A 27,862-nucleotide genomic window follows, 5' to 3' on the forward strand; every position below is an offset into this window, starting at 1 on the left:
CACAAGCAATGGTGCCAAGCAGGAACTGGAGCAGTTTAGGGTTAATGTAAATCCCTCCAGTCACAAGCAGCTGAAAATAATTTGACCTCTGAGGAGAGAGCCGGGGGTCAGTTCCATTCAGAATTTCTTTTTTTCTTGTTTTGTGAGCAGTTACTCTCCTGCTTTCCTTCCCCTTTATTTGCTGCATTAGCTATTGTCTGCTCAGTCGTATGAAGTGTAGGTTCATTAAACGACACACCATTCTTTGCCCCCTTTCAACGGGGGAACACAATTCCTCCCCTCCTGTGTTTGGTCGTAAACATGTCCCGATCTTCACTCTTTATGATAGTCGCACCAGTTAAAGCTGAGAAGGGGCCTGTTTAACCTTTGCCCTCTACCGTTCAGACTTAAAGGCTACAGACTGCAGTAATAAGAAGCGTGACAGTGATCCCATGTGAGGGTAAAGGCAAGCGGTAACATTTTCATGTTGCCGCTTGTTTGCCTTGTGATGATTTCCATCTATAGTTGGTCACAGGTTCGTCTAACCAGCACATCCCTGATTACAGCTGCAGTCTCACAACTCAGGCTACATGATGCATGTTGCACGTGTTACAGCTCAAAACTGTTGCAGCTTTTATTTCTGTGACCTCACTGCCACACCAGCTGCCAGATACTCCAGGGATGTCTGATTTTTAGAGTTAACTTCACCTGCTTTGGCATGCTGACCTCAGCAGCCTCGATTACTCAGCGTTGCACTGGATCTGTTCATTAAGTGTTACAGTAAAGCATACACTGCTACCTATACTGCAGAGAGCAGCTGAAAAGCTACTTGGGAAAAGTGGAAAACTTTAGCAGCCTTTGGTCAGTGGTACATTTTCCACTGTATGCAGCAACTTAGGTTCCCCTTACAACCTCAGCAGATTTATTTAGCATCTACTGGCCCTTTTGAAGAATAGACATACATCTGAAAAATCTTCTAAAAGAAATAGAAAATTAAACATGACTGACCTGCAAACATTTATTCATTCATAAACAGTAATCAGCTTTTAGGCCTGAAACATCCTGGCCCAGTGTAACCTTATGGCAGATTTACTGTTAAGACAAATCCCTGGAGCCAGGACCCAGGGTGGAGAGCTCAGTACTGTTCTGTGCTGCCATCTAGTGATAAAGTAATGGAAGTTATTAAGTAAACAATGAAAGAATCTCATCTAGATTTATGTGTGTCTTGCAATGTATTTTTAAAAACATGTCATCTTAAATCATAACTTGTCTGCTTATAATCTGCCCATAATTAGAGGAATCAAAAGTTGTTTTCTCTTAGAAAAAAAGATTATCAAGTATCCTTGTTATGAATTAACATGTCAGAGCACAAAGTGTGAAAGCTAACCAGCTCAGTGAGGCTGAGCATGGTCTTTAGTCAGCGTTAAGGCATAAACAGACTCCCTGGAGCACCCAGTGGGAGATGTGCATGGTGGTGAACAGATCTGCTTCAAACACCAACCCTACACCCATTGCATTCCTCCGCAAGGACGTGGTGTACACCGGTGTCCGCAGTGTATTCTGTGGCACAAAATGCATGAAAATACACACAAGTTAGGAAAACTCGTCAAAATAGTCAACTGAAGTACTGTATGGAGGTAGGTAGAGCCTGTGGTACACACCTGTAACCTGAGGCGGCGTGCCTCAATGGGGATGACTTTGAGAATGGGCAGTTCAACAACCAGAGCTTTTGGTTTACTCCTCACGAGGCACCCCTTCTCTGTGTCCCAGTCTGCTCCCTCCAGATACAGGCCTGACACAAAGCAGCCTGCAGGGGAAAAGACTATCAGTCTTCATAACTCATCACCAATCATGCAGCCAACAGTGAGTGTCTTTACCCTGCCCAGGTCTGTCACTGACTTCATCCTCACTGCGGTACTGGGTCACCTCTGTGTACAATGTGGAAAGATCCAGAGGCCAACCATTTTTCCTGCAAGCATCTTGGACCAGGGCAGTCAGGTAGGACTCTGGGATATGGAGTCCTGACAGCCACATAACCTTTGGCTCTCCCTTATCCACCTGGCAGACACAAGACACATCAAAATCCAATCACTGGTCACTTCATTAGGTACTGCCGTAGGATGTAATGCAGTTCAATTCAACAGCTCTGCCATGAATTTGCTCTAATAACACTTAGAATTTTTCAGTTTTTACTGACACTGTGAAAAAGGTAATATTTCCACTTTATATTTTATTACTGAGGTCACAGTGGATGGTGATGTTCCACTGGAGTGCATTTTATTGAAAGGTATTTCTAATATTCTGCTGCTCTCAAGCATGTAAATAGGATGGCCAAAATATTAGAAACACTTCTCTAGATGATGCAGTCCAGTTCAACATCACAGCAAACGACAACCTCAATAATAAACATGTATTTAAATAAATACTTGTCAATCAAAACTGAACATTATCTTTGTAAAGGCAGCATTTATGGAAGAGCAGTTGTATTGGATCACATTAGATTGTACAAGTGTACCTAATGAAGTGGCTGGTGAGTGTACATTCCGAACTCACTTGTTAACTAGAAGGGCATAAGTAATAGTATAGTTAGTTGCATGATATGTGTGTATTTTCCATTATATAGCCTCGCCTTAGTTTGAGAAAAAAGGGTTACAATTGGGGCACTGTTAAAACTGTACCAGTTCTTCCATGAAACCACTGTCCCTGAGTGCTCCATAACGACTGCTTCCTGTATGAGTGTGTAGGCTAACCCAGAGCATGACTGCTACCCGTGCTGGTGGATATGTGATATGGAGTCATCGAATTTCTATACTGTGCTATGTTTTGTCACTACTGAACTTTACTACTATCTACCGGATTTTAAGATGTATGGCATTCATTCCGCTGGGGCCAATTGTCTTTTCTCATAAAAGCTAACAAAAATGAAATTTAATGGGTTCTTTCAGCTCATGCGACACCCTTCCACCATGTTTCATGAAAATAAGTATTCGGTAATACAGAAGGTTTCATATAAAAGGTTATCTGTGATAATGTATGCATCCTCACCCAGTAACTATACTGTTCATAACGCCTCTTGAAATGGCTCATCCAGTTGCCGAGGGACTTCAGGGTGTCAGGTGCCAGCTTTTTCCAAATGGCAGGGATGTGGCCATTAAAAAGAGCCCGAGTGACCTCATCCAACTCACTGCTCATACCCACCTCACCAGCCAAGGCCTAGGGAGCACAAGAGAATCAGAAAAAAAACTAACCCTGTGTAAAACATACAGACAAAACACCTATCTGTCTGTTTTCCCAATATCCCGTTATCCTCTACCCCTCCTCACCCTCTGCAGCTCAGCCAGAGAGTGCTGCATGCGGGCCACTAGTTTGTTGAAGCGCTCTAGTTCTTGAAGCAGCACCACTGAGGTTGGGGAAATGTCCGCGCCAAACCTTTTACGGATCACATCCATGTCGAATAACTTGGGCAGCTTGTTCTGAATGTCCTGGGCCACCTGGCTGATGTACCCATCCCTGCTGATGCTTGCACCAGATTCACCTGAGGCATAAGAAAGTGTGTAAAGGTCCTAAGAAAGGTAGCACTTGGCAGCATTGTGGCAAGGAAAATAATAAAGATTACTTCCACAGATACTCTTCAGCACTCAGAACTCAAGGTGGACGAGTAGAATTCCTTCTTTTGAAATAAATCAAGAGGAAACAAAGGTGAAAGATGCAACATGATACCTGTCTGAGGCTGCAGGTCTATTAGGTGAGTCCACATGTCTTTAGCTGCCTGTGTGTAGTATCCTATTTCTGCATTGGAATGAAGACCCATTACCTCTGGTGTGTTTGCCAGTGGCAAGGTCTCAATCTCATCTGTAACAAATAACAGGCTAAAGCTGTGAGTGATGACAAAAAATGAACTTTTTTTAAAGTAAGACAATGTTAAGTAATGGAATTAACAACTGACCAACATATATTTTCTTGGACCCATTTGGAGGGATCTTGTAATCTACATCCTTGTTGCTGAAGAAGTGGAAGTGTCGAAAGGTGTAGAAGAGGAAGTCTCCAAAGTACTCGTCCATGTAGACAGTCAGGATCCTGCGGTCAAAGCTATCTATGGCTCGCCCACCATACATCACCTATAAAACATTATCCAGACATGCTAAACTTATGGCATAGCGAGATAACTGATAAACAATTTAGTAAAACACAATCAGCCTGACCTCCCCAATAAGGTATTTAAGACTTCCCCAGGGAATATTGCTGTCTCCTTGGTTGTGAGCTTTGGTCAAGTAGGTGTCCAGGATCTCCATACACACCTGTGGAGCATAGTTACATCATTCAAACCACTGAAACATGAAATATAACTAATAATATATCCCTTTAATCGAGACAAAATCAATCATTTCCAACGTGGTGTAAATGATTCCTGCACCACTTACAAAGAAGTCAGACTCGTTGAAGTCATAGGGGACGTTCCAGCCAATCTTTCCGTACTTGCGTCTCTCTTGCACCACAGCATGGAAGAAGGCCAGCACATACACCAGGCTACGGAAGGCAGGGTGTGGGCATGCAGTCAAGGTCTCACTGGAGATTTTAGAGTATGTGGCTCTCATGTTCAGCTTGAGACCATTGGGAGGTTCTGTCACTACCTGCATACAATATTAAAATAAATGACACTGACAGCTTTAAAATCCTGTCTCTAAACATTTACTGTAGGTTATAATTTGGCTGCAAAATGTTTACTATCAAAACACCGGCCTTAACAAGCCAAAAAACATTCAAATACAACACCCATTTCAGGAAATCCTTATGCCCACTACTGGATCATGGAAACACTTCCATCTCCAAAACATCTACAGAAAACACTGCTGAAGATGAAGAGACATTGTGTTTCACCTTCAGAGACTTTTGCAGTATCCCAATGGGGAAATCCTCAATGGGGTTGGTGGTGACCCACAAACGGAAGTTGGGGTGGGGCTTGGTGATCCTCTCTAAGGACTTCTCCAATTCCTTTAGCCACTTCACCAGCAGGTGACAGTTCTGTAGCATCAGCCACTGACCACGGGACACTGACCTCTCCAACAACTGCAGTGCCACCTTTATCACAGGTACAGAGGACAATTACCAACAACTTCTTTACTTTTTATTGATACTTAGCATGACTACTTGCTGATGTCTACACTCATTTCACTTGACCACACCTAAAGCTGTGATATGAAAAACAAATCTTCAGTACCTTCTCTTGGCCTTGGCCCATAGCAAGGAACTTGAACTTGTTGCCTCCAAAGCCTGACCTCTCTGCTAGCTTCATGAGGTCACTGCCTGGGTCAGAGCCGGGGCTCAGGATGAAGACGATGGGGGAGAAAGGTGTGCTCTGCTCATAAATTGCATCAAAGTTGATCACCGGAGGCTGTACATATCTGAGCAGAAATTTAAAAAAAAACAACAACATGAATTGATTTCTCTGTTTAAATAATTATATCTTCTGTAAATGTGGCAAATAACTGTTTAGGCAACTTAACCTCCACCACATTTGTGCATATACATACACTGCATATATTGTACGCACAGTAACAATCTATGCATATATACATACAGTGTATATATCTTTAACTGCATCAATGCAATAAAAACTGTCTCACTTCTCGCCCATGGTGACAGTGACGTAGTCCGTCACAGCTCTGTAGACTCTATCAACACGGAAGCAGCGCAGCAGCAGCAGCTTCTGAAAGGCTGAAAGGTTCTCGTCATATTTCATGGGGAATGGAGCCTGTTCCGGTCCATCTAAGTCATACCACTGAGGAGAAAAAGAATGAGGGTTAAACTGAAGTTGATTAAAGTGAAACGCCTATGATAATTTCTGTCACTGTGGACACATACAGACTTCCAGTCGGTGGAATGTTTCTCCACATCATCAGGCAGAGAGCCAAACTGCTCAGGAAAGAGCTCTGCAAGCTTCACTATGTCCTCCCAGCCCTGGTCTGGAAGCCAGTCACAAGGCTTTTTGTTCTTGGTCTTTTCCAGGGATAGATTACCTTTACACATGAGGTGGAAAAATAAGAAAATTTGCTTTCACCATTGTGTGCATACACGTTTGTATGTACAAGTAACATCTGTGATCAACTTAAATATTTTAGAAGAGCTTAAATTCTCTAAATATCTCACCCTTGATAAAGAACTCCAACTCCTTCTGAGGTGCCCTTCCTTCTGCCTGCTCAATCTTGATGGCCATATTAAAGGAAAAGAGTAGCTTGTGTTGCTCAAACAGACCTAAGGACATGCAGTCAGTTCAGGTTATAAAATCTACAAAGTCATTATAAATACATGAATCTGAACAAATTGACCTTTTTCCATCCACTCTATTATTCAGTGTTTATTATTTTACCTGTGCAGCCATAGTTATAAACACTCTGTGTCAGAGTGTTCATGATGTTCTTCAGTCTTTGGAGCAGGACAGAGTCAGGCAGAGATTTGCGCAGTGAAAAGTTAAACACTTCGAGGTAGGAGGCTAGAGAGTACTGGTACATGCTGTTCACCAGAGCCATTTCTGTCAGTACGAAGAACAGGATAGCACCGCGCTTGGCAGCAGGTCTGTAACCGTCTCTCAGTTTATCAATGTCCATGGACGTCTTCACAGCCAGCTTTAGCTTCTCAAACACCTGATGATCAAAAAAAAAACAAAAAACACCCCACTAGGATCAATAACTTCAACCACATTCCCAATCTTCCATGAGTTCACTGATGCTTGCTGCAGCTAAACTGACCTCACTGGCTTTTGACTTTGTTTCCTCCAGTGTGTAAACCAGCTCTGTGTTATCCAACATGTTGCCTGTAGATGTGGCCAGCTCTCTGAGCAGGGAGTCGCCGAGGTTCTTCAGCAGTTTCTTATTGTTGCTTGTCTCTTGGATCAAATGCTCACGCTGCTCCTCCAGCTCCTTCTTCTCAAAGCCCATGATAACACTCAGCAGCTGGTCCTCAAGACCCTTAAGGGTCACTACACGAACCAAAAATACAATAAATAGAGAGACACAGACAGATAAAACATGTAGTACATGCTGTTCAAATGTTAAAGACAAAAACTATGGTTGCCATACTAAACGATCTTACCAGTATAGTTAATGACCATGGCTTTTCCAAACACTGATGGGGAATATTTGGGGTTCGCTAGTTTGGTGTTGAGGTACAGTTTAAAGTTGGGGTCATAGTCAACCTCCTTGTCACCCAGCATGATGACCTGTCTGCCCTCAGCTCCTCTTACATTCTTCTCCAGGACATTGTCAATCACAGGATCTATGTACTCATCAACATCTTGGAAAAGGAATGGGAAGCCATATTTGATGGCCATCTCTAGCTGCTTCAGAAAGTCCGGATCATTGAAAGATGAGATCTGGAGAAAAAAAATGATGGTCATACTGTCAGGACCGCATGTCGTGAAGTGCTGATTCTGAGGCTGTCAGCAGTCTAAGGCTGTCATTCTGGGAGCTGTGAGCAGTGATGACACATAACTGTACGAGTGTGAGACTTTTTCTACCTTGAGGTTATTGTGTTCTTCCTTCTTCTTAATCCAATTGAGGGCTTGTTGTTGAGGGTCAATACACAATGGAAATCTGCACCCTCTGATTGTGAGGATTCCATTCTGCACTGACAGTTCATCTGGAGGCAAACCCTCTGAGCCCCATCTGTCATGCAGGATTTATTTAATACACAGTTAGTCCCATGGTCAGTGTTGAGTACAGCCAAAATAAAGACAAATCCACATATTTCCAAAAAGCACCTGCCCTCCTACCCCACCACCAAATTCCGACCATTTGACAGGACAAATATATATTGTATATTGTCTTCTTCTGTTTCAAGTTTCAAAATCTGCATACACGCCTTCTCACCTGCTGATTTCTACCTCATCAGTCAGAAGGTTTTCCAGTTTGAAAGGCTGGCTCAAGGGGATGCCTCTCTCCTGCACATCATTTACCCATATTTGGTAAACCATTTCATTCCTGAAGTCCCAGCTGAAGGCCCCTTCATAGCTCAGGAAAGCGGCAGAGATCAGAGAGTCACCGAGGAGACGCACACGCCGCTGCTTCAACTCCTCTAAATCATGTGTCCACCTAGGTGACAACAGTTGAGAAAAGGGAACAGTGAAGAGAAATAGGTGGAGACACAAAGGGACGAAGAAAAGGAGATAAAAAGAAGCAAATCTTAGGGTCACAGGTGCACTGTCTTTTACAGCCTCACCGTTCATTCTCAGAGCTCAGGCCTGAGATGAGCTTGTCAGCAGCTATCAGCCTCCTCTCCATGAGCTCAGCCTCCTCTTGCAGCAGCTGTTTCTCCTCTATGGCAGCTTGGTACTTCTCTCTAAGAGTCTGCAACTCTTTCTGGATATCGCTAAGCTCGCTTTGAATGCTCTCCAGCTCCCGCTTACTCTGGAAGAAGTTCTTCTCTAAGCGTGCCACCTGAGAAAATATTGGAAATACGGCTGTTTAATCTGTTTTCCTTCTTGCAGAGCATGAAGAAAAAGCAGTGACAAGCCTTACATACCTTCTCTCTCTTAGGTTTTATCTCCCTGGCAACCTCACAATAACCCATGATAGCCTCAACAAATTTGAGCATTCCTGAGCCAGCCTTACTGATGGCTTGCATCTCCTCAAAGCTCGTTTGGAGGTTCTTTAGGAAGCCTTGCCAGGGGAAATTGCAAAGAAGCACAAAGAAGCACAAATGCCACTATCATATACAGTATATGGGCATTGTTATTTGCAATTTTAAGGTAGGTTTCCATTTATCAACTTACCTTTGACAGTCCTGACCTGGTTGTTATTTATGGAATCACAGTCCATCTCCATCAGCGAGCGCAGGAAGTTAGCCTCTGACATCATTCCCTTGGCTGACTGCCAACTGATGTCCTTGTAGCCACGCATCACCAGGATGCACTCACAGACCACCTGCACCTGTTTGGGTGGTTTGGCAAAGGATCTGCACAATGGATCAGCAGGAGGAGGCAGACAGGGAGAGGATAGATTGATAGATGGCATAAATTTGCTGTTCTGGTCAGGAATGTTAAGTACTGGTGTTGCGTGATTGATCGGTGCTCAACTGAACATTCAAGAATATTAATCAAACCACTCAACAGTATGTTTTGGATTATTTTGTGCTTTCTTTTTTGCAAATATATTTTATTGCCATTTTGGGAATCATCACAAAACAACGCAATAGCATGAACTCTTCCACTAATAAACACATCCAGCCCCCATGACAATATGTTTCTTTGTCATTTTTGTCACTGTCAGTAGGTTATCAATTCCCAAAGAGAGTGGGGCATCTGGAAAAGAAGTTGTGTTTGACTTGAGGAAACAGTTCATTATTACATATTGGGGATATAAGTGGATATCTTATTGATGACAATATCAATCAATACTTGGGTTTAAGCCATGGCATGGCATAATAAAGCTTTTACGGAGGAAGAGCAACATGATTGTGATTCCAGTAGCCATCATTGCTAGCTTTTTTAACAACAGAATGAAAATTAAGCTCTGAGTAAGGACGACAGTTTACCGGATCTCTGTGACATCAGACTTTTCCAGGTCTTGTAGGGCGAGGCGGGCTGCCTCTAATGCTGGCAGAGCTTCAGCCAGGGAACTTTCAGCTTCTGTCTTCTCGACTGCTATCACCTTGTTCTGCTCTTCAATCTCTTTGGCTTTGTCTTCTGCCAGAGCCTTTTTCTCCTCAGCTACAAGGAAAGGGAATTGATAAGTGATTTGTAACAGTTGTATTTAGTTTTGGAAGCTTTCGGTAGAATGTGATTATTACAGCCCTAAGTTCAGAGACGCAGGTAGTCACTGACCCACAGTTGTGTTTGTGGTGATCTCATCCAGCAGGGCCTCACAAGCTGTGGACTTTTCAGCGAGGACCACTTTCTGCTCCGCTAGCTTGACATTCAGCTCAGCCAGCTGCTCACTGGCCTCCTTCAGTTTATCCAAACCTCCCTCTAGACGTTTGCACTGACCTAGAACATGTATCAAAACATAGTCTCGCAAATCATCACAAACATATTAATGCACAGTAGCCATGTGGCATCATCAAGAATCGTCATCACAGAATTTATAACATGTTCCATCTTCTCACCCAGGATATACTGGTCCTTTTCCTCCAAGAGGTTAGAATAAGTGTTAAGGAAGACCAAGTAGTTCTTTGGAGTAACATAGTTACACCGCCTGAGTTTCTGCTGGAATAGCTTGCTGTAGTCACCCACAGAGCTATGAACCATGCACACATGAGCTATCACTGCTGCAGAGTGTGCCTCAGGAATCATTGGACTTTCACCTGAAGAAGAAAACAAAAACTGTGAATTCTAAAAATAATAATAATAATACTTTTCCATAGAACAGCTGCATTTAACAGATGCACTTAAAGAAGGTATAAATGCGTGTAATTGCACACCGAGGAAAGACTGAGCCACTGCAAGTAACGCCTGTGGAGGCCATGGCAGGAACCAGTCTATCACAGTGTTGTTCATCAGTCCTGAGAAAGAAGTACATACAGTTAATGAAATAAATCAGAAATTGTATTAAAATCAAGTGCAGCCTGATGGTGCATTTCACCTGGGAAGTTCCTGCAGCGTGTCCTCAAGGTGTCTCCCACAGGAGACATGCCTAAAACAATGTGTAGATTGTTGGTACTCTTGTTGACAAAGTACTGCCACACACTCTCCTTAGAAGGACCTGCTCCCATCTTAAGAGCCTCGTCACGAAGCTGGTTGAGAACTGATTCCTTCTCATCATCAGGGAACAATGCAGGAACAATGCCTACAAAGAAAGAGCGTGATCAGGGTACTACAGCTGTAGCTCTTAAGACGGATAACTGGGCTGTGAGCCAGAAGGTTAGAGTGATATCCAACCTGAGGTGAGCATGTTGTTAATGAGTTCCAAGAAGCCTTCTTCGGCAACATGGGCGTCAGTGAAGAGGAACACTGTCTTCTTATTTTCAATACCAAGCTTCATGTACAGTGTTTTCAGGTCTTCGCGGAAGTTTGACTCATTATATCCTCTGCTTAGTGTTATCTCAAACACCTGGGAAAAGAAAGTTCCATCACTAGATGCTGGAGATTTCTTTGCAATACTCTATATATGATGTGTATGTGCTATGACTGTAATGAATCAAATATTCAAAACTTAGATGCAACATTTTTATGGCAGTAAATGACTAGATGTCTTCTAGATATCTGGTATCGTGTGTACATATTCCCCCACTGTTCGGCACGTCACATTTGGTGTCAAGTGGTGAAAACATTAATAAAAAAGTCATTTGTTCTGACTTAAGTGTGACTGTAGCATAAACTATATGACTTTTATCTTAAAAACTCTAAGCCAAAAGAAATGAAACATTTGTTTGTCATTGAGATTCATTTGCCCTTGAGTTTTACAACCTCACAGCCGGCAGTGAAGGCAGCGAGCTTGGTGAGGGACTGCTTGCCAGAGCCCCCCACACCGACGAGCAGTGCATGGCCACGATCAATGCGGAGTATGCGATGCACCCGGGTCAGATGTTCCAGAGCGTCATCAAACAGTACTAGGTTCATCCTTGACTTGTTCTCATTGTATTCCTCTAGAATTTCCTGCCCAATGCAAAAACAAAGCAGTCTCTCAGTATATTTAAAGACACAATGTGGCAGTAAATAATTGTAACAAATGTCAAAAACTATTGTTGAATTATTACACTACTACTTCCAAAAAGAACATTAGACTTAGACACCTCTTCACAATAACTTGACAATACCTGAAATAGGGCTTTTGAAGCATCATAGTCCTGTATGTCCTCATAGACCCTTGGTTCAGTCTCACTGATGGCTGTCCTGTAGTCTCCAAAAAGAATTGGATCCCTCATGACTGCCTCCATGTCTGACCTGAAATGCTCCTCAATCAGGTTCTTTATGTGGCCTTGAACCTGGTGGCAAAAAAACACATTGGGTACATTTGAGAATTGCAATTACAGTTGGAGGAATAATTACACATATTGTGTTTGCGAATCTACCGTAAATACCTACTACTACTACTATTATCAACAATCATTACCAAGGCCTTGTCAGTTTCATCAATGAGTCTGTCATGGAAGATTCTCAGGCACTCATTTCTCCAGACACGCACAAATTGGGTAACAGTCAAAAATCTGTTTGAGAGAAATCAAGTAAAGCAAATACATTCAGGGACATAGACCTCTAACTGCAAAGTCTGTGCTAATTTGTTACCAGAGTGAATGTGCTTGACCACACCTGTCAGGTCTGGTGAGGGTCAGTCCATTGTAGACTCTTGACAGGTCCCTCAGGTTGAAGATGTAGTGGAACTTGGCAGGAGTGGGCGGCAGATCTTTGATGATGTTGTTGTATAGTTCCAGTGTGCAGACGGTGACTTTATCACAAACCTTCTGTATTACGTCCTCAAATGGCTAAAATATTTGATCAAGTTTAATAAATCAACTGAGATTCTGATATGTATTGATTTATGTGGGACAGAGATACTCACTCTGGTATGGCCTTCGATAATGGAAGAATAGATGAGGTGGAGGGACTCCACTGCAGGGAAGGGGATGCTGAAGACACTAAAGAGCGAGACAAAGCGGGGATCCACCTCATTCCTCCCACCTCCAGCCTTTCCCATGGCAGCAATGAAGTCAAGGTCCTTGAGAATTTTGTAGTTAAGCTCCTTCCCTCTGTCATACATGCCTCCTCGGTCCAATAACAGCTTCAGAAGTGCGATAGGCTGTTGTGTGCCATAATTATCCACCTAGATGAGTATACAGTATATTACAGTAATGTCAAACATACAAGCGTTGTCACTTTAGACTTGGCTGGGAGCTTGGAGGAGATACCTTTGGCATATTCATATCATCAATAAAGACCAGCAGTCTCTTTCCCATAGGAGGCCCGTAGGTCTCTTTGGTCCTTTTCTCCACACTGGCCTCCAGGTTCCTCTGCAGGTCCATTGAAGTCGTTCTGGATGAGAAGTTGATGATCAGGGTAATCTAGAAACAGGGGGGAAGAAATTTAAACTCAAGTGATGTAACAAATGTATTCAAACAAAGTGAGATGGTAAACTCACTCTTGTATCTGCATTGAGGTTCTTCAGGAAGTTATTAATGATGGCAGTCTTGGAGGTGCCAGACTCTCCAACCAGAAGCACTGGCCTCTTTATCTTCACCATCTGTTCCAGGATCCAGCTGGCTCTTGTGGTATCGACAGTTGGCACTAAAGCAAAAATGGAGGACGACAGAATGAAAGTGGAAGAGGGAGCCTGGGAGGGTCAAAAAGTTTAAACCCAGCACAGTATGTATGTATACAGGACAATTGATTTGTTCTCGCCTCACAGTTCACAGAATTAACCTTTACCTAAAATATCAGCAAACTTCACTTCAGGGTTGTGAATGTATTTGGTGACCAGGGAACTCCAGGGAACCCACTTCTCCTGTGTTCCATCAAAATGGAAATCATACAGAGTGGGGAGGTATCCTATGTGGATGCAGATATTTTGTTATCAATAATAAGATAAGAAAGCGACATAATAAAACTCTCCTGCACATATTCATGTGGAGAATAGTATTGTTTAAAAGTCAAACTGGGTTTGTTATTGTCATGATATTTATTCATTCAACCTAAAACCATAGAGCAATCCTGTTCATTGATTTTCAAGTATCTGCAACGATGGATGCAATGATGCCGTCTTTTTCTCCCAAACCCTGCTCCCTTGCATACAATATTGCATGTTATCCCCATCTAACTGCAGATAAAAAGGTTAATGCACAATCTTGATAACACATCCTCATTTCACAATCTTATAAGTAGTAAATCTTGCTTTTTACCTGGGATCTCAGCAGGTCCAGCAAGGCCTTTCTCATCATGCACTGTTGTTAAGCAGGAAAGCCTTTTAATGAACTCATCAAACTTGGTCCTGCTGCTCTCCAACAATGTGGCCCCGAGTGAGCAGTATAGAGCTTCCAGGAAGTAACACTCCAGGACTTCAGCACTGCTGCTCTCACTTTCAAGCAGCGCATCCAGTGTCAAGCACAGCTGAGTCACCTTAACACAAAGCCAACACATGCACAGTTTAGGCTAAATATTGGACTATTCTCATATTCAATTCTTTACACATAAATACAACAAAACTGGTACTGGAGTGCATTAGAGATGGATGACATTAACCTACCATGTTCAGATCTGTTTGAGGGACAACAGTCTTCAGTTTCTGGCCTTGTTTGCCATCAACAATACCGTCCACAATCATGTCAATAGAGCTGTGCACATATTTCTCAAACAGTTTGTTGAGCACTTCTTGTTCCTGGAAAAAACAAAGACAGTCTTGAGATGTTTTCAAGTTACAAGCGGTACAATTACTACACAGGGTGTATGTTTTTTGTCATACCCTGCCAGGTCTGTTGGCCACCCATCTCTGCCAGTATGGTGTGTATCGCAGGTTTTTGGGGTCAACAAAAACCATCCCACAACGGGAAACTGTAGCAGGGGAGGCATACTGCAGATCTCCAACCTGTGATGGTAAAGTTTCATTATATTATGCTCTGAAAGTTGTTTTGCAGAGAAGTGTAGGGAAATTCAGACAAACCTCAAACAGCAAGGCACAATGATTCTGTAAACGGATCCGTTCTCCATTGGCTAGAGTGAGGAGCTTGTTGTCATCCATCACTGAGTTCATATTTTCAACCCACAGGGCATCCACATCCCCATCAAACAGGATGTACCTGTGAGTCAAAGTTCACGCCTTTATGTAGCATTCCACAGAAAGTCTTCACCATCATCCATGGCATACTGGACATTTTAATCAACTGACTGATCTAATGTCTCCTTTAAATTTGTTTTTTTACCTTCGCTCTTTTTTGTCAGTAGGCTTGTTGATGTCCCGGAAGATGTTAGATAAGATCCCATCAGTCCAGTCTCGAGTGTCAGGGTCCAGAATGCCATAAAGTTCAATGACACTCATGGCTTTAGGGTTCAGGGGATACATTTTGGTTTGCAATCCCAATCTGATGATGAGAAAAAATAGAAGGTTACTACTGTCCACACAAAAGATCAGGACGGTGGTGTAAACATAGTTGATGTAGACTGAGACTGACTTGGTCTGAGCTCGACACAGTGTGCTGATCACAACTGATTTCCCTCCACCTGTTGGACCCACAACCATAGTAGTGTGTCTAGTCATCATTGTTTCATACATCTGCACCACTTTATCCACCTGGAACCACAGACAGCATGAAGAACAGAATGTATCAAATGCCTACATGCAAAAACTAAATCTTTGCCACTGAAACTCAACAATCTTTAAGTTGTGTAGGAAAGCCTGTCTCAAATCTAAGACCCAGATGAGACACCTGGTTAGGCAGCATGACGTATTTGTTGTCTTGCAGGATCTGTTCCACAGCATCATTGAAGTTGGGATAGCGAACACGAGGGCAGTCCAGCCCCGGGAACAGATCTGAGATGAGCCCGAGGAACAGAGGCACGTCCTCAAACACAAATTTTGGCAGGTTCATGTCCCTGAGAGCACGCATCAACACCACATCCTGTGGAGACGAAAGAACACAATGAGGGCGAACAAGTGACAAAAGACTACAATGCGCTACAAAAGCTTTAAGGAATAAAATTAACATGTACAAGGATTAAAGTGAGAAACATTTTCAATATTTTCAAATTTTTACATTTTTCTTAAACCTGCAGTTCTCCAGAAAAAACAAAAAACATACAAACAAAAAAATATTCAGGTATATGTCTGTATACAAGTGTTGTATTTTTCAACATGGGGCTGAGTGAGGGTAACTTACTATAGCCCGAACTTTAAATAAACTGACAAGAAGCAGTAAAATAATAAATAATAAGGTGCTATAACACCAGATTTCGAATTGTTTCTTATATTCTCTGTGGCATCTGCAACATTTCATGTTACAAGACCCTTGGTGGATACTGCCTAAACATTTGACATAAGACCTCCTCGAAATCTTGCATTGGGCAGTCTAAACAAATTACCAATAATTCCCACACCAATTAAGCTTCAGTCTATACCTGAGGGTTCACAAATAAATAACTCTTTAGTTTCATATTGAATATAAGAGAAGAAGGTTTTCTATGCATGATATGAAAATGAAACATGGAAAAGTTTGCTGGTCTCTACCTCACTGAGGTCTGGTGAGCCTCTCTTCAGCTCTCCTGCCATCACAAGGACAGATTTCAGGGCTCGCAGGCCAAAATCATAATGAGACTGCTTGGATAGCTGCTCACGAGCCAGCTTATACAGTACTGTCATCTTCTTTGCCAGCACCTAAATTGAGCAAAGGTCGAGAGATAAAATCCCCAATTAGAAATTTAGGTAGAGTTATAGTTATTTTTTTTTCATAGTTAGTTGAAAAATTGTCTTTCCACACTTAAAAATATTCAGACTAACCAACTGTAATCTATCCTTGCATTTCTGAATTACCTGTGAATACTAATATAAATCTTGTACATTACAGTAGTATTGCATATACATGTTTCATTACACATTGCTCATGATGAGAACGTCAGCTAAATAGTAACAATATAATTTGTGTTTTGTGTGTGAGTGTCTTTTACCTTGGCCATTAGGAAGCCCTCAGAGAAGAGCATGATCTCACAAATCTGCTGCAGGTCAGGCACAATGACCACCACAGGTCTGAAAAGGGCTTTGACTGATTCTGGCAGCTCTGTGCGTCCTGCATAGCCCGGGTTCATGGTGATGAAAATACCCATGCGGTCGTCCAGGCTGATCTCTTGCCCTTCAAACTGATATGCATAGTGAGAAGAAGGTGGTTTAGCGAGGAATAAAGGTCAACAAAGGTCAGCTAAAAAAGAGAGCCATCAACTTTAACTAAAAAAAGTGGTATATAAATGCAGTCCATTTCCCATTTAAACCATCAGTCGGGAAATAACCTTCATTTTTTGTGAAACATCTTTGCATTTATATGAAGCGGAATTATTTTTGATGGGTTTTTTTTGGTTCTGCATGACTGAAACAAACTTACATGAAACCTTTTCAGGTGCAGAATGAGAGCATTGCGGATAGTCTGGATTTGGGAGGAGATAACTGACAACACTGAGGCATCGATACGATTGAACTCATCAAAGCAGCCCCAGGCTCCACACTGTGCAAGGCCAGATAAGATCTTGCCCACAGCCTGCACACAAACAGGAGAGAAAATCAAGGAAAAATGCTCGTAACAAAAAACTTTGAAAATAGGTTTAAGATACTAAGGTTGGCTCTTCAATGTAGGCTTCTTACCATGTAATCCATGCCCTCACCACAGTTTGTGACCACACACAGCAGGCCTAAAGCCTTAGCCAGGTCTTTGGTGGACTCTGTCTTTCCTGTACCAGCCGGTCCAGCAGGAGCTCCACCCAGGTACATGGAGAGTGCCTGCGTCACAAACACACAATACGAACATCCTGTTGTCAAAACAAGCAAACAGAACAATTTATATGTGCTGATTGGGTGTTTTATTGATTTGTCTGGTTGATAGAAATTTGCAATGCTTCTCAGACCTGCGTGATGGTGAGGTAGATACGGTCTGTCAGTGGGGTTATAACCAATCGACCGTTCAGTCCCATATATTCATAGCCGTAAGAGAACGAAGCACTGCACTGACGCACAAATAGGTTGTCATGTTCCCTGACCCAGTAGAATCTTAGCTGGCTTTCCCACTCAAACTCTCGTGCATCCATTATACTGGAAAGAAAATTACATTTTTTTTTTTTAGTTCACCTTCAAACACAAGAATTATACTATCATGTGCAATGAAAACTAAAGCTGGCAAAGGCTAAGTTTACCTGTTAAACACAAAGTTGTCTACTATGTCTCTTGCATGGACATCGATGATTAGCACAGTGTTGATCTTTCGTCTCTCATTTTTCTTCATAGGTTGTGTAATGCGTGTTACCAGCTCGTCAATCTGCTGGTGCATTTTCTTTGCATAGTTCTTCAGTGCATGCTTATCTCCTTTCTTCACACTTTTAAAGACATCCTCTACCTCCCAGGTCCACCATACTTGATTGGCAGCCAGCACCACCATGCCCTGGTACAGCAACATCCAATCCACCCTGAGAGACATGGGAGTGACAAATTTACTGTGGCTTGTTTGCACACTCAGACAACATTGCTCACACGCATAGTGTCTACACATACCTGCTCCTGTCTTCACAGTAGCGGAAGATGGCTTCCTTGGTTATGAGTCTATTAGTCTTCCTCATCTCCAGTAGTACTGCCATCATCCACTCCTCCACCCTGCCCTCCACTGGGACAGGCTTCTTCAGCTCCATCACCTCTCCTTCAGCAGACACCATGGCTCCAACTATTGTCTCTCCATTGCTTTCCACATCAAACCTCAGAGATGCTATGTTGTCATACATCTTGTGGATCAAAGAAAGGGAAAATATTTAAAAAAATATGTCAGACACATGGAAAGCAGTGATCCTCCTCATCACTGATACCTTGATCACATGCTCCTGGACACATGAAGGGTCACTACTCCCCAGAATGCTGAGCAGTTCATCATCAGAGATGAAGAAGAAGCGAGGAAATGCATTCCGCTTGGAGTCCAGGTAGTCATTAAGACTCTTCTGGCACCTCTCTAGACCATCACTCAGGGCCTGAAGGTCTGTTACTCGGTTGGGAACCAGACAACATCGCTTAATGTTTGGGCTCTTCACTGTGTCACTCATTACCTACATAAAAATAATAGGATGACAATATTATTTCACATTTCCAGTAACAAAGTACTTTGCTGTCATCAGGCTAACATCATGGCAACACTCACTTCTTTAAACTTTTTGTCAATGTTATCAAATTTCTTGGCTTCCTCGGGTAACTGCAAGCGAAGGTCCCCACCGATGAATATGCTCTCCAGGTACATCCATTTTCGTTGTACTAGCAACCACACCTGTGCAAGAAATATTTTTTCAGTCAGGATTTTATGGATCAGCTCCAGTGTGATGGGAGATTTGATGGCTCTCACTGACCTCTATGCTTTCACTGATAAGGGACAGGTCTTTTTCCCACTGTTGTATGGTACCAAGGAAAGGTCCAACAAAACGACTACCTGCCATGCTCTGTAAGTTCATAGCATCGTTGTCCACATTCAGCAGGATCTCGTCTACTGCACCCAAAATAAAACCACGTTCCTGGGTGCCTTTAAAATAGGGCAGCACACTGAACTTCATGTTTTCCCAGGTCTCCACCACCTCCTTCACTCCCTGGAAGAACAGATAATATGTTTTCTAAGTATTTATGATTTCTCTGTTAAAATGATGCAACTGATCCCTAACTCGAGTTTGAGACGATTCAGAGACGGAAGCTTGCCTTCTCAATGCTGAGCTCTTTTACAGCAGAGGTAACAATGTCATCTATGACATCTGCATATTTGTGCAACTCCATAGCAAACATGTTCTCCAGTGTGAAGCTGTCAGATTTCATCTCAAAGCTCGTGCCGGTCCTTGCCATCAGTTCCTTCCAGTGTCTGAGGCCAAAAATATAAAAACACATGTTCATTTGGAGTGTTTCATTTGATCTTGTCATACTGATCATATTTACATATTTTTATCCCAGTCAACATACACTTTTAATACTTAGTACTCTATTGGTAATCGGTATTTTGTTTTGGGTGTAAGATTGACTCCAATTAGGTTTTGGTGTCAATCTGCAGACTGACCTGTCTCTGAGGGCTTCATTCTTCAGGTCCAGCAGAAGAGGCAGAGACTCTCTGAACTCCTTCATGCGTCCTTCTAGGAAGAAGGCCACAGGTAACGCCCGTACATCTTTGGGTAGCTGTCTCAAGCTTTTGATGAAACCCTCAACACCCTCCTGCAGTAGCTGGATGTTTAAATCCACCCACAAGGTCTCAGACCACTCTGTCTTTGCATCCTGAAAGAAGTACGAACAAACAAAAAATAAAAAAACAAAACCACGTTAATCAGAATTATGCGTAATGTGCCCCAATATGCAATTTTGATTTTAACCATAACTGACCTTCTGAGCTTTATAGACATCATATATCTGTCTCAAGCCTTTCATGTCCTTCTGAATGCTGATAACCTCTGGGTACATGGTGACTGGTAGGTCCAACAGCTTCTCAGCATTCACTAACTCCTGCTGTTCTGCCACCATCTTGGCAAGGTCTGCCTCATATGTTGCCATAATGGTCAGGCCTGCAAAGAACATAAGGCAAAGGCTTGTTCCTCCGCTACACTTCAAGGTTTAATGCTATATATTACTATAACTAAAGACAATGTTCAAAGTACCTTTCTCCAAATCCTCTCCCACAGCTCCAGGACCATGCATGTTGAAGCTTTCAGCAAAGATAGACAACTCCTGCTTAAACTCTTCAGTCTTCTCCTTTGTAATCTTTGAGCATCATGGAGGGAGAACAGGAAGAGAACGGTAAGCATAGATTTAAAAAAAAAAAAATAAATAAATTATTTTCTGTTTAAGCAGATTGTGTTGTGTGGGTTTGACGTCTTACCTTAGTAAATGACTTCTTGACATCTGTTAGACTTCGATCCACCTGTCTGGATTCTGAAAACAGGTCAGTCCACATCTGGCCGATTTTGGCTACCAGCTCCAGTTCATCCTCTCCAACCTATACATAGAGAATAGACCACAAAAATTCAACATGGGACACAATCTAAACTTTTGCTTTCAAGGGACAATAAATTAACATTAAGCACACAGTACCTCTATTTTGTACATGGCCAGTGTTCTGTATCTTTCCTGGATATCAGTGAATCTCATCTCCACATCTAGAGACATGTCCCTAATATCTGAGATGGTGCTAAGGACAGACTTCAGGTTTTCAAAAGTGTCCGGGCTCTGTTTCAGCATCCTCGAAAGTTGCTGTTGTATGAAATAGCAATGACAGGTCACATATAAAAATCAAAGAATATTTGCTATATATGCATGTGACACAGTGCAGCATGATTCAATACCATGAGTTCATCTCTCAAGCTGAAGACGTCCTCTTTGACAGGCTTGTTGAGCAGGCTACCTAGTGAACTGATCCAGGACACTGCGGTCTCCTGCACTGTTTGAGCCAGAGGCTCCAGGTTTAGATGGATGATGTGCTCTTTCTTAAACAGAGGCTCCAGCATCACCTCCTGATTGATACGAGAAAGGAACTGCAGTTTATCGTCATACATGACACAGGATGGCTTTCTTGCAGCAAATTTTTCATTGACGATGGTTTTGTTCCTTTCCCAAAGGGGCCGATAGCGTTTCCAGTGGTTAAGGTGCCGATCCACAGAGAGGAGCAGCCGCTGGATGTTCTGGGACACCGTCATGGCGCTCTCATTTATCTGAGGATGCTGCCACACGTCACTGCAGAAGCTAAATGTCACTAACTCCTCTTCACCATCCACCTGCTGTGGTGGGCACTCAATGCAGGTTCCACGCATCCAACGCACAAATTGCTGAAACACAAAAATATGGACAGAAACAGGTCAGATCAGCTGTATTAGATTAGAAATATTTTTTTCATGCAGTGATACTGAAGCAAATCATGATGATCCCACCTTGGTGCTCTCTACACAGTCTCTGATACACTGCATGATCAGCCAGTAGATCTCATTGCTTTGGGGTTGCAACACAATCTTAGGGGCAGACAGGATGACATCAATTTGGAAAAGAGCGGTACTTCCCATCAGAGCCATGTTGAAGGCCTGAATGTTCCTAAATGTGAAAGTCAACAAGAGGGATGTTACAATGGTTGAGACAGATATTGTGCTGCATTTCAAGTATGTAACTTCAAAAACATCATGTAATTACCTCAGCACCATCTTTATAAGGGAGTCTAGCACCTTGCGTTCCCAGTACATGTAATAATCTGCCATACATTTGGCCTTGCCAGTGCTGGTTTCCATGATCAAATATTCTGTTTTAGTGATGAGGGGCCCAATGTCGGCATACTTCCTACGCAATAAATTCACGGTCTTTGCCCTTTCTCGCTCAACGCGCTCACAGAACTCCTTGACACCTTAAAAAAAAATGCAATCAAGCCAGAGAAAATAAGTTTGAATTCTTATACAATAATCATTATATGCAATAAATAATATCCTTCTATTAATTCTACCTGGCAAGTCGTTTGCTTTATCTGGGAATGGAAATTTCAGTAAGTTGGCCATCACCATGGACTGCAACTTTGAATCAATGTCTCTCTCATTCTTCTCAATCTGACTGACAACTGACTCAAACTTAGAGACGGTCTGAATGCCTTGCTGTATGAAGTCGGCGACACCTAAAAACCAAACAAACAATATTAATTTCATTAGACAACAAGTGTGCATGAATCAGTTTACACAGACATTTCAGCCTGAGTAAGCACCGTACCCAAAGAAAACCAGTTGAGTCTTTTGCATCCAAAACGCATTTCTCCTCTGACTGCTTTGATCTGTTGAGCCAGCATAATAGACTTTGCCTCACTCAGGCTGTCCATCACGGAGTGGTAGCAGTTGACAAGGTTGTGCAGGTCATCAACATACCTAAAAGTTTGAAACAGGTCAGGTCAGAGATTATATCAATCAGTGGTACTGTGATTTGGTATAAACTCTGTACTCAGTTACTGGTGAGTATCATTACCTGATCAATCTGTGCTCCTGTATAGCAAAACATTCGGCCATCTCAGACACACAGTGGCCCAGTGCCACAAAGTTCTTTGTCTCAGAAATGATTTCTCTGATCTCTGGAGCAAAGTTCACAATGTAGCGCACACCCCTCCCTTGGCTACTTTCAGTTCGTGGGGCATCCTTAAAATAAGAAAAATCCAAACAAATGAGAGAATATTTATTGTATCTGTATTTTGCACAATACTGAGTTATAGTTACAATAAAGTAAATAACAAAAGGTACATACCAGTTCTGCTTGGATTTGGTTTTCACTGGTAATCATGACCAACAGGCTTTTTTTAAGTAGTAATGGCAACTTGTGTTTTGTCTCAGCCATCCAGCACTCATACTTCTTCAGCTCATACTCCCTGATCTGCAATGCCATTTTCGTGTACTTGTCCTTGGCCTGAGTAGAATGCAAGAAAAGTCACATGAAGGCTTTCAAGCACACAGCTGTACACTGACCTGTACAGCTGTGCAACAGTGAAATAACTCACCACATTGCACTGCTCACTCTCCAGCATCTCTGGCACTTTCAGGAAGGGAAGGATGGTGTGTTTGATGCGATGTAGAAGAGATCGGGCCCATCTGATGGCTCCTGCCACAGGAGGCTCATTCTTATTTAGCGGTGGTTTGTCCTTATTGGTCTCAAACATTTCATTTATACTGTCCACCTACAACAAAGACAAAAAGATTTTGGCATTTCACAAAGATGCTTGTGAGAGCTCACTCTATTCAAAGTGTTGACTGATGAGGCTGTGTGCAATTTAAGGTACCATCAGGGGTTATATGGATTAACCTGAACCTTGATCTGTCACAGGTATATGGAATTTAGTTTGTTAGGTTTGTACCCTTGCTTACAGTACAATGTAGGTCATACTGCAAAACAACATTCATGGACTGTTTTTCAGCTGAAGCTTCGTACTGACCTGATGTTAGCACATCATTTGATAGATATTCAGATGTAGCTGCAAAGTCAAATATCAAACAGCACTTTTTGCTGTTTTCACAGTAGATTACCTCTTTGCAATACTGAGTCAGAATGTCATTAAACTTTCTCATCAAATGGTTGCTGATGGCCTCGCTGGAGTGGATGTGTTTGAATTTCAGGAGCATGTCAAAGGCAGCAGCTGAGGAGCGCAGCATCTTAAAAGACTGATCAATGAAGATGATGGCCTCTCCCTCAATAGCCTGAGCAGACACATGTAAGAAATGAATCATTTTAAAACTGAGGCACAGCACACAGAAAGTTATGCAATTTTATTGGTGCATGGTGACAAGTACATTGACAGTACAATACTTAATCTAATTGTTATGCTGGTCCTACACTCACCTGGACCATAGTTTTGAAGTCTTGCATGATCACCTTCCAGCTGCCCATGTTACAGTTGTTGAAAGGATTAAAACTGATGGCCTCAATAGACAAAACCAAACTATCCACTCTGCACAGCACGTCATCAATGCGTTTTGGGTCACCGGTCACACTTTTTAGCTCTGGACCAAAGATGTTAGAGAATCCTTCCAAAATCTGCACACAAATCACAAAACACAAATCTGGGGGAATTCCTTCAGAAAAACTAAGTAGCTTAATCATCTATGTATTTTGAAGTACTTATATCTCTGCATATTTTTATCTCCCTATCTCCTTATGTCTCCTTTGTGGTTGTTGATTAGCTGCACTTTACTTCCCTTGTGTTACAACAGAATTACTGTGGATTAAGTTACCTACTATTAATATGACATAAGCACACAAGGCAGCTCACACTCACTGGTAGGCATGTAACATTAACGTTACTGCCCACGACCTGCTTGTTCAGTTGTCACATCCTTTATATACATTCACATGTTCAGAGAGAGGTCAGTATGAAGCATATGAACACTAACCTGCAAAATATTGTACAGGTCCTGGCAGATGGAGGCCATGTAATCAGTCCTCTCAAACAGTTTCTTTCGGTCAAATTCCCAGCGTGAAAACCTGCCTGATTCTTCAATTTCAGCCCGCATGTCAAAGTAGGATGATTTCCACTGGTCCAGAACCTGCTTAGCATCATGCACCTTGGATTTGGCCACTTCCCTCTTATCTCTGTCCAAGGCACAGCACATTGTTATGTTACACTGAAACCACAACCAATTTGACTGAATGACTCTGACTGAACTCTATAAAAATTCTGAACCTCCAATGTAAAACTGAAATGTATCCACACATACTTGAATAGTGTGTGGACATCAATGGCTTGATTAACACGTTCACACAGCTGCCAAGCAATACGCTCCATTAGAGGGACCATACGCTCATTGGTGTTATAGTGGCTAGAGATCATCCATACAATTTGCAGGCTGTCCATTAGAGGAGGGATGGTCTCCATGATCACACCAAAATTTGCTCCAGTTGCCAGATTCTACAACAGACAATGGTAACTTTTATAAGTGAATGTGAGGATAGAACAATTACTGGTTACAGTCAAAATTTTGATTAAATATTGTTGGCAAGTATGTTTTTGTAATTACCAGCTCTTGGGAGTTACACTGTTCATTATTAACACAGGAAAGAGTAAGTCAATGGAAAGAATACTCAGCAAGAATGCACTGAGAAAAAGTTTACCATGAAGTGTCTTTCAAGTACACTGAGGTAGCGTATATTATCATCTGACTCCATACAGTATTTGGTAAGTTCAGCAACTGTCCCCTCCAGGGTCTGAACAACGCCTGCATCTGCTTTGTTCATCACCTCAATGATCTTCTTCACCACAGGCTGTTTAAGCTGCTCACTCAGAGCACTCAGGATGGATGCACGCTCCTGCCAAAAAACTATCTCAGCCAAAGGGCCGGGTGCCTGGAGGAAAACAGAAAGTGAATGTTTCACATTGGTCTATGGATATCACCGAGCATGTTTTCTGTTTTCTTTCATTTTGATCTGACAGGGATTTAATTTCTTGGTAATATTTCTGACATTTCAGCAGCAACTATACATCTGAATGTTGGGCTTGAACCAAAGTCCATCAGCTGAAGTTTAAGTTCTTTAACTATAATACCACCAAACCCTCCTGGTTTAAAATCAGAATGTAGTTACAAACCTGTGGCTTTTTGCCCAGCTGCTCTTCAATAACAATGGTAATCTGAGTCTGCCAGTTCATCACACACTGCTCCAAGTTCTCTACCGTCTCTGAATTAGAAAGCAGTACATCCACCTCCAGCTCCAGATCTAGCTCAGGGATGTGCAGCGCAACCTCATCTGCGACAAAAAGACTGCTTTTTAGATTACAACAACATTAAATAACAACATGAGCAGTGCTTATATTTAATCTCCTGAGGAAAAACTGCAAGAAGACAGTGTTGCAACAGGGACAGCTTATAGTATAAAAAGTCCTGTCATGAAACTGAGTTGCTGATTATTCTGTTGTGTTCAATAACATTTTTACTTGTTTTTTAATAATCCAATACTGATAAATTCCTGACAATGCAAACAATGAGTCCTTGGTATATTGAATAAAACAAACCTTGACTCTGAAGGTGTTGGAGAGTTGTGTTGACCACTCCCAAGAACTTGTACGTTCTGTTGAGCAACTCATCACGAACTGTGAACTGTCCTCTTGAAATCAGGGGTCTTTCTTCTTCACCCTCTCCACTGGTCTCCTCCTGTGCAGAAGCGTCCCTGCTTTGATATCCAGCACCAGTCATCTTCATTTGGTGGGCAGTAAGCAAAGGTATATACACCTAACAAGAGACACAGTGAAAACGTGCATCCTGTATTATTTATTGAGAACATCTGACATTTTTATATACATGGCTGATGATGACAGTTTTTTTCTGCTCTTGTTACATGAAGCTGTAGTCTGACTATTAGTGGTTGCTGTTGGGTTGTTTTTTCATTTTACTTACATGGGCAATTTTCTGCTGCAGGACAAGAAGAGGGTGTCCACAGTGCATGCCAATGTCAAATAGCCCAGGCATCAGGACGCTGGCCTCAAACATGTCAAGTGGTTCAACAATGGTATCTTTTTAAAACGCAAATAATAACATTTTGGTTATTGCTTTACAGAGGCTTGAATGTGCTTCGCCCTAATACTCAACTGTCATCTCACCCTTTGTGCTCCTGATGAAGTAGAAGACAGGGGATTTCAAGAATGTCTCTGGGTATTCGTTTACTGTTACGTGAAGATCCACGTGATAGACTACTTGAACCTCGATCCTCTGAAAACACAAACCAGACATGGGTTTATATGACCTAATGTTATTATCCTTTACATCTATAATACACTAATTAAAAAATACAGTGTGAAAGCAATAAAGACAAGAAGTTTGGGATGAAAGTTTGATCTCACATGGCTGGGGCTTTGTTCATCTGTCTCCCCTGGTCCTGAGGTCACTTCTGCTTCACTCTGGGTCCAGGACTTCTTGTCAGGATCTGCAGAGTCTCTGTCTTTCCCCCTGTCTGAGTTCATAAACGCTGTGGTTAGGTGCAGTCTTATTATCCACACATGAACACATGTTGCTCACTTTCTACTCCTTCGCCTCTAATGCATTAACATACAGTCGGGTCACGGAGGTAAAGATAAGATAAAATTTGCATTTTTTTTTTTTAATCCAGCGGGAGGGTCTTTGGAGACCGTGGAAATAAATTACCTCCAGTACATAAGAACAACTGCAAGAGTTATGAACCGACCGTCCGGGTTTTCCAAACATCTCCGCTGAAGTTAATCAATAAGTTAAATCAACTATTCTTAAAATCACTGACGGTTAATGTTGACTGTGACAGTGTCTGCTAACAGCTAACTGGTTGACTTCGTTAACGTTCACGTAGACGAGAAGCACAAACGTACTCACCGACTGGAATTTCAACTTCAATTTCTTCCTCTCGAATTGTTTTGAAAAACATGAGACATAATGGTGAGTCTTCCTCGGAGACAACGTTCAAATAGCGGATAATCTTCTCTTCTTCCTCTCCATCCCCTCGACTGAGAAGCTGGTCGAAACAGTTCGGACTGTCCGGTAAACTGAAACCGGCAGAAACGCGCTGTCGGATCCACTCGACCCGTAAATCGTCGTGGGCCATGTTTGTCAATTACTATTAGCGAATATTTGAATCAAATAACCTTAACTACTATCCAGTTGAGCGGTCGCCATTTGAAACGCTGTTAACTTTATTTTGCGGCTACCAGCAACTTTAACAGCCATCCAAGCTAGGGTGTTGCGGTTTAGCGTTGCCACGGCAACCAGCAAACGTCTCGCGCTTACAGTGGACCGCTGTGGCTG

The 27,862-nt window shown here is 42.3% G+C and overlaps 1 protein-coding gene across 1 annotated transcript; it reads right to left on the reverse strand.

Annotated features, from left to right (window-relative positions):
• Positions 1 to 1,265: 1,265 nt before the first annotated feature.
• dnah10 (dynein axonemal heavy chain 10) lies at positions 1,266 to 27,662 on the reverse strand. Its single transcript, XM_076730548.1, has 78 exons — positions 27,434 to 27,662; positions 26,932 to 27,056; positions 26,692 to 26,800; positions 26,489 to 26,604; positions 26,113 to 26,323; positions 25,684 to 25,841; positions 25,212 to 25,442; positions 24,818 to 25,008; positions 24,494 to 24,692; positions 23,943 to 24,137; positions 23,630 to 23,800; positions 23,107 to 23,283; positions 22,844 to 23,015; positions 22,584 to 22,722; positions 22,335 to 22,486; positions 22,078 to 22,242; positions 21,774 to 21,981; positions 21,521 to 21,677; positions 20,939 to 21,418; positions 20,688 to 20,846; positions 20,476 to 20,592; positions 20,255 to 20,357; positions 19,983 to 20,161; positions 19,666 to 19,877; positions 19,313 to 19,473; positions 18,977 to 19,206; positions 18,775 to 18,897; positions 18,449 to 18,682; positions 18,144 to 18,367; positions 17,789 to 18,058; positions 17,504 to 17,687; positions 17,244 to 17,378; positions 16,987 to 17,139; positions 16,559 to 16,747; positions 16,122 to 16,268; positions 15,325 to 15,516; positions 15,070 to 15,188; positions 14,821 to 14,979; positions 14,562 to 14,697; positions 14,364 to 14,486; positions 14,148 to 14,279; positions 13,804 to 14,020; positions 13,334 to 13,453; positions 13,047 to 13,192; positions 12,817 to 12,969; positions 12,471 to 12,731; positions 12,221 to 12,393; positions 12,024 to 12,117; positions 11,728 to 11,895; positions 11,378 to 11,566; positions 10,850 to 11,021; positions 10,554 to 10,757; positions 10,393 to 10,473; positions 10,078 to 10,275; positions 9,797 to 9,958; positions 9,508 to 9,682; positions 8,747 to 8,928; positions 8,497 to 8,633; positions 8,194 to 8,411; positions 7,845 to 8,066; positions 7,493 to 7,640; positions 7,069 to 7,348; positions 6,726 to 6,955; positions 6,347 to 6,620; positions 6,127 to 6,231; positions 5,842 to 5,996; positions 5,604 to 5,758; positions 5,198 to 5,381; positions 4,858 to 5,058; positions 4,401 to 4,610; positions 4,182 to 4,277; positions 3,926 to 4,097; positions 3,700 to 3,831; positions 3,303 to 3,514; positions 3,025 to 3,192; positions 1,857 to 2,037; positions 1,641 to 1,786; positions 1,266 to 1,539 (listed from the first exon to the last, which is right to left on the reverse strand). Exons 1-78 carry the CDS (start codon positions 27,660 to 27,662, stop codon positions 1,393 to 1,395), a joined length of 13,734 nt encoding a protein of 4,577 aa, XP_076586663.1. The 3' UTR covers positions 1,266 to 1,392.
• Positions 27,663 to 27,862: the final 200 nt, after the last annotated feature.

This window comes from Chaetodon auriga, chromosome 5 (genome assembly GCF_051107435.1).
Source record: "Chaetodon auriga isolate fChaAug3 chromosome 5, fChaAug3.hap1, whole genome shotgun sequence".
Lineage (NCBI taxonomy): Eukaryota > Metazoa > Chordata > Actinopteri > Chaetodontiformes > Chaetodontidae > Chaetodon > Chaetodon auriga.